Source organism: Arachis hypogaea, chromosome 12, assembly GCF_003086295.3.
Source record: "Arachis hypogaea cultivar Tifrunner chromosome 12, arahy.Tifrunner.gnm2.J5K5, whole genome shotgun sequence".
Lineage (NCBI taxonomy): Eukaryota > Viridiplantae > Streptophyta > Magnoliopsida > Fabales > Fabaceae > Arachis > Arachis hypogaea.
The window spans coordinates 33,778,498-33,785,271 of record NC_092047.1 but is presented as its reverse complement, the minus strand read 5'-3'; the positions used below and the strand labels follow the sequence as shown (position 1 = coordinate 33,785,271).

Below are 6,774 nucleotides of genomic sequence, written 5' to 3'. Positions count from 1 at the left end.
GTTATAACCAATAATGGCGGTTTCGTGAAGCGACGTAATTCTGGGCGCCATTCTGGTTATTACGGCAGTTTTCTGAAACCGCCACAATTTCCTGGGTTAAAACGGCGGTTTTTTGAATAGGTTAAAACGGCGGTTCAAACCGTCGTTATTTCCAGGATTAAAATGGCGGTTTTTGGATAGGTTAAAATGGCAGTTTGAACCGCCATTATTACCCTGACAGAGTGACATTTTGGTTGGTTAAAACGGCGGTTCAAAACGCCATTATTTCCAGGGTTAAAATGGTAGTTTTTTAATAGGTTAAAACGGCAGTTTGAACCGCCATTATTACCCTGATAGAGTGGCATTTTGGTTGGTTAAAACGGCATTTTTGAACCGCTATTTTTACCCTGACAGGAGCGTTTTGGTTGGTTAAAATGACATTTTTGAACTACCGTTTTACCCTGACAGTGACATTTTTTATCGTTTAAAAAAAATAATTTTTACCGTCATTTTTATCGCGTTAAATAAATAATTTTGTGATTAAAATGTCACAATAGCAAAAAATCATAATCTATAAATGAAATATTATATAACTCATAAACAAAATATTAATATAATATATGATTTTTATTATTGAAAATCAAAAGTAATAACTCCTATACAAAACCTTATCTTACTAAACTTACCAAAATACAAGCATTGCAATAAACACTAATCAGTCAAATCTACTATACAATTTCCTAAACTATATTAATATATAATAATGTATTTACACCATCTAATAAGTGTTGTATTTAAACCTTCATTCTCTGCAGATCTTGTGCAGCAGCTTTTGCTCGCGCTCTAACTTTTTCTGGATCAATTTTAGACTGGGGACGGATCACAAAATCCAAAGGTGTTGCTTCTGGCCTTGATGCATGTTGCCTTGAAGAAGACTGTCTAGATCTAGGCCTGCATTATACATTCAGAACAATTAGCATCTATAACACAAATCAGTGACAACTTAGTTCACACTGCTCCACTAGTAATATCTTAATTCCCAAGACTTACTGTGAAAATTCTAAATCAAGATCACCATCTCTAGATTTCATCCCTGCTGCTTTATTTGCCGGCAGGTAGAAATTCAGCATTATAGAAATTCAGCATATTGCAATACATAAAACAAATATTGCTCAAGACAAGCAATTTAAATCAGAATGGTTGAGCACTTATTAACAGTTGGCCTCCTGAAAGGAATCCTATCGTCCTCAGCATTTCTCATGTCCTTAAACCGTGTACTCTTATTAAATATGGGTCGGCTCTGCAATTACAAAGCAAAAATGATGTGCTTTTTTAAGTATCTGTCCCCCAAAAAGAAAAATACTCCTGGATGAAAATGGATAGTTTGTAAAAAAAGAAAATGCATACCATTATAATGTCTTCAAGAATCAGTACAATTTTTAAGGAAAGATAAATAATACATGCTGAAGCAAGAGTTTCACAGATTACTTACCCATTTGTCAACCAGTTTCTTAGCTAGTTTTCTATTTACATTGATTTCTTCGTCGGACTTCGATAGGAACATGATCACCTGTCAAGACAATATAGATCACACTTATGTTATGACTCCGAATAACAAGCTACATATTGATGCTCTCTTTCTTTTTTTTTCTTTTGCCCCAGGGAAGAGAAGGAAAGGGGGAGGGAAATGAGGGAAAAGAAGGCTGTTATTTTAAATGCTAAAAAATAGAGCATCTAGCCACATGATGAACTGAAGCACAACCTTCCCAAGACCACTCTTCTTCAGCTGTTCTCTTCTATCATACTGCTCTAGGTCAATAGGAAACTGCAAAGCATGTCCAATTAATCAGGAGCTAAATAATGCTGGAGAAGGGCAATTGAATAAAAAAAATATTTATAATGGTGAAAACTCGGTACAACATTTAAAATAGTCAAAATTGCTGTGCGTATGTTAATATTTGGCAAGCTTCCATCAGGAAGTGGCTCAAGCCAATTCTTTAACAAAGTTAGTACTCCATGGTCCAAAAATGTTAGAGCTATTTCCTGCAAAATAGACAAATAGTTGGTGGAAATTTACCAAAGAATATATGCATAAGTAAAATAGAATATTAAGGAAACACCAGAGCATAGTTAATATGACAAAAAATCAATAGCTTACTTCGAGAGGACTTCTGTTAGAAGATCCAACTTCTTTAGTTTATTAATGGCAGGCTTCCCCTGTCTATTAAGTTCAGCATCCTCTTCAGCTGTGACCTCAAGCTCAGCCATGACGTTCTCAACTAATAAAGCTATTTCTACAGGACTTCTCTCATTCTTCTTCTTTTTCTTACCTACCTTGAAAAGATCCTTAATTTCATCATCCTCTTCACCTTCCTCTACCTAGAATATCAACATATGTCAGGTGTCAAAAGCTTTATAGTAAAACAATGCAACAAATCCCATAATTGATTTTTTGAAGAAATTGTCTCTAACTAGATCATAAACAGAGACCGAATAGCTTGAAATGAAAAGAAAGCTTAAGTTACATCCATCACATATTTTGGTTTACAACATGCTACCGGTACCAAAATATTATCCTAATCAGAAGGATATCAAACACAGTGAATCTGCTATTCTACTTACATGAGAATCTAACAATAAAAAGAAAAAATTCGGGAGAATTAATTCACCAACCTGGGGAGCATAACCAGGAGAATTAAAATATTTACTGATATTTTAATAGTGTTTAATTGAAAGAGGAACATAAAGAGACTTTGTACTTGTGTTTAATTGAAAGAGGAACATAAAGAGATTGCTGCACTAGTTATACTAAAAAAATTGTGCAAACAATAATACTATTTATTTTCTAGTTCTCATTAAAATTTAAACGTATCCAAGATGAAATTAACAAAAGAGAAAGGAAAATTAAATCAAACTTTGCCTAATATAATCACCGTGAACATTTTATGAAGTCTAATCACAATTATCCAACGGGGTATTTGATTTATGAAATTCCAAAAGACTCTTTTATTTCACTGCAAAGTATTAACATTGATATAGATATTTATTAAATTGTAAATTTCACTATTAAGAAATTGACTATCTTGGTATACATTATCAGATTCATAATAGTATACTAAACCATATTAGTGATGAGAAAATAATTGTGAATTTCACTATTAATAATGCAATAATGGGGTTGGTGTTATATGTACCACAAGGAACCCTCTGTTAAATAGTCCAAAACCAATTATATGCCTACTTTTGTATGCTTGATGCTACTATTAGTGCACCTTGGACTGCTCTCATTGCGCTAAAAAATCTCTACAAAAAAATGGAAAGCAATTACTTGGAAGTTTTCCTATCAATCAACTAACTAAGTTTTGGTTCTGTTAAGAACATTAACTATGACAAAGTTGAGAGCAGACAACAAAATAGAATTCTTAAAGAAAATAACACTAACTAATTCAGGGTCTTGTATCATTGTCAGAGATGGATCATGAATGATGGACATGATGGGACCATGAATGCATATGAACCTCCGATCACTATCGGCAAGCGGGTTTCAAAAAGTGTCTGGACAAGCATATTAATTCCTTCAACAATGACTTCATCTTGAGCAGGCCCCTACATAAACATACATGATTTAATGACACAAGATTAAAACTTTGCTTAAGTGATATCAAGAAAGAAGAAAACACCACTTAAGATATTCTTTTGGAAAATTCATTAATAACGCATTCTCAATTATAGTGTTAATTCGATAAAAGCATGATCATCATCCCAGCACAAGGGAAGTTCAAGAGCCTTCTCAGCAATTTCACCGTCTTCATGAATCTTAGCTATTAAGCTTTCAAGGGATGGAAAATTGGCCTATATATATGCACACAATGCCAGGTTTTAGTGAAGCTTAAAAAGTATATGCAACACAAGTAACACAAGAAATACTCATTCAGCTAATACCTCGGGACGAATGTAACCAACTATAATGAGCCAAAGTTCTTTCCCATAGAAATCCTCATCAAACTTGTGAAGTATCCAAGGCTCCTGTGTTGATAGAAAGGTATCATCAAGAAACTTATGAGGCAAATAATTCTTTTACTACAGATGAATGATCAGAACACTTACTATAGTCTTTTCTTTGTTGTCAAAATATGGATTCCAACCAATGCTCATGACCATTTTAAAAACACCTCTGGATGATAATCCAGCCCAACCAAAATAAATCCCCGAAGGATGCTCTGCAAGGAGATCTGAATAGCCCTTCGTTGATAAATTAGCCGCAAGAAAATGGTTTATTCACTACTATTAGTACTAGACCAGAATTCATCTGCAGATGAGATATATTCAAAGACAAATTACAAAATCAATACCACATTTGAACCTATACTACAGGAAATGAGGAAACCACAAAACATGATTGTTATCTCATAGAAACACTTATTCTTTTGGTTCATACCAGAAGTTTGAACTACTCTTGCTTATAAAAATATGCTTTTTATTATAAAAAGCAAAATAATAGTACGAAAAATCTAATGAAGTGGTAGTATGGCATCATTTACACCCAACGAATAATATTGCATTACATCCATTCATCAAATTTAATATTAAATTACTTTTTGCTGGGTAGCAAAGCTCTTTGCTTATCAACCTTATCTTCAAATATCACAGTACAATAGTCAATACAAGATGAAAATAACCTGTTTGTAAAAGGTTACCGACACTTAAAAAGAAAAAAAATGAACCAAGCTTCAAATTCATTTATTGTTTCCATAAATATTGCCTCTTGAGATAGTTTTTTAAAAATAATAACATTGACTATTTTAAAACAAAATTAAAAGAAAAGCTAAATAGAAGAAACTCTGTACAGTGCAGTGTTCTTTGAGGAAGACAAGAATCCCCTCAAATCCTTTCAATACATTTCTAACATAAGGTAATAATAAGTGAAGATTTCATAAATCATCTTTTTTATAATTTAGACTTATAAGTAGAAATTATGAATAGTTCTATATATTTCTAACATAAGGTAATGGCTGGTTTAAATCCAAACCTGTCGGGGGAGAAAGAGGTGCAGACATATTGTTGCTTTTGTTGAATGCTTCTGCTTGGTATTGTCATCTAGCAATGTGCAAAGTGGAAGTAGCAATAAATAATAAATAGCAATGTGAGAAGAGGCAAGGCAGTACCTATTTTGTTTTGTTTGCTTAAAGAAGAGGCAAGGCAGAAAATTTAATTACCTTCTCCAAAAGATAAGCTATCCTGTTGCTGTAAAAATTCATAATATTTTGCTAAGGCCCTTAGATTCTCTGGATAGATTCAAGAAAACCAAAAAGGAAACTACAAAAAAGAAAGCCAAAAAAGAAACTACAAAGCCAAAAAAAAAAACTACAAATTACAATTCATATATAGCATCCAAAATGAGATAAATAAACATGGTAATTGGTCACGCATTAGATCAGTTCTTAAGTCCTTCATTGAGACTGAAAAATCAATTATTTCTCATATCATGGAAATAGAGATGGTTGGAAGTGAGTGTGACGGAAAAAGGTATTAGAGGATTAATAAATAAAATAGTATTCTAGGAAAGGATATTTAGATTTTATGGAGATAATGATAACTAGTGAGTAACAAAAAAAATCAGAGTACAACTAAAATTGTATCTAATTATATAAAGTAGGTTTGGCAAGACCAAAGAAAGAAATAACCTGCCACCACCAATTTCACCCTCAAAAGTGAAAAGCTTTTCATACATCGCTGTCCAAAAAGAGAGAGACAATTAGCTAATATAAAAATATATTAAAAAGAATTACACTTTTCTTTAAGACATAAAAGTCAAGTTCGATTATAATAACTAAATAGATCTCAATGCATTACTGATGCGTGAGCATCTTTCCTATCTTTTCCTAGTGAATTTGCATCTAATTTATTGAGTTTAATTAAAAATTAATTATATTTTAGCCATTATGGATGCTATTTTGAGTTTTGTGCAATTTTATTTAATTTAGGTAGCATTCGGATGGATTTGATGAAGTTTCTGCAGAGAAAGAGAAGAAGCCAATGAGATGACCAGCGAATATCGACGCGGATGCATGGCTCACGCGACCGCGCGGAATGGAGGAAATCACAATGACGCGATCACGTGCCTGACACGAAAGCGTGGACTGGAATCTACACAAATGACGCGAACGCGTGGACGACGCGGACGCGTCACATGAGCGATCTGCAGAATTGACAGAAAACGCTGGGGGCAATTTCTGAGCTGTTTTAACCCAGTTCTTAGCCCAGAAAACACAGATTAAAAGCTGCAGAATGGACAAATCAAGTGGTCCCCACCCATCAGCTGAAGACTTGTTAATTAATTCTAATTTAAATTCAAATCTTATTTTAGGAAAAGATATTATTTTAATTTTAATTTTTAGAAATTTGATTTTTAAAATTATTAGGATTAGTTATAAAAGGGATCTTAACAGGGTGGTTCCAGCACAACATTCCACAACATTATTCCATACAAATTTACATTTCATATTCCATGAGCAACTAATTCTCCATTATTAAGGTTATGAGCTCTGTCTATTGTATGGATCGATAATATTATTTTTCTATTTTAATTCATGTTTTGATTTATATTTCAATAATTGTTTTCGTTCTTTATTTTATGAATTTGGGTGGAACAGAAGTATCACCCATGTTCTATTTGAGTTCTTGTATAACTTGGAAAAGCTCTTTACTTGAACAATAACTTGAAAACATATTATCCTGAATTTCTAATTGTTTGTATTTAACGGGATACGTGACATATAATCCCTTTATTTTTGG

General features: G+C 32.9%; 2 protein-coding genes across 6 annotated transcripts; both read right to left on the bottom strand.

The window, feature by feature from the left end:
* Nucleotides 1-587: 587 nt before the first annotated feature.
* LOC112727294 (protein IWS1 homolog 1) lies at nt 588-2,173 on the bottom strand (the record flags this gene model as incomplete). Its single annotated transcript, XM_072208244.1, has 6 exons — nt 588-930; nt 1,030-1,279; nt 1,472-1,549; nt 1,742-1,804; nt 1,897-2,022; nt 2,138-2,173. Coding segments are annotated over 5 exons (417 nt in total), but the record flags the coding sequence as incomplete, so codon positions are not given.
* Nucleotides 2,174-2,299: 126 nt separating this feature from the next.
* On the bottom strand, nt 2,300-5,328 carry LOC114924095 (bifunctional riboflavin kinase/FMN phosphatase-like). 5 transcript variants are annotated; one of them, XR_011868465.1, is made up of 7 exons: nt 5,196-5,328; nt 5,009-5,076; nt 4,087-4,288; nt 3,922-4,005; nt 3,422-3,831; nt 3,174-3,282; nt 2,300-2,358 (listed from the first exon to the last, which is right to left on the bottom strand). XR_011868465.1 is itself a non-coding variant. In XM_072209161.1 (6 exons), exons 3-5 carry the CDS (start codon nt 4,138-4,140, stop codon nt 3,445-3,447), a joined length of 279 nt encoding a protein of 92 aa, XP_072065262.1. In that variant the 5' UTR covers nt 4,141-4,288; nt 5,009-5,076; nt 5,196-5,328; the 3' UTR covers nt 2,300-2,358; nt 3,422-3,444. The 5 variants fall into 5 exon arrangements, 1 of the variants encoding a protein (XP_072065262.1); XR_011868466.1 differs by having other exon boundaries at nt 3,221-3,282; XR_003812669.2 differs by having other exon boundaries at nt 3,422-3,585.
* Nucleotides 5,329-6,774: the final 1,446 nt, after the last annotated feature.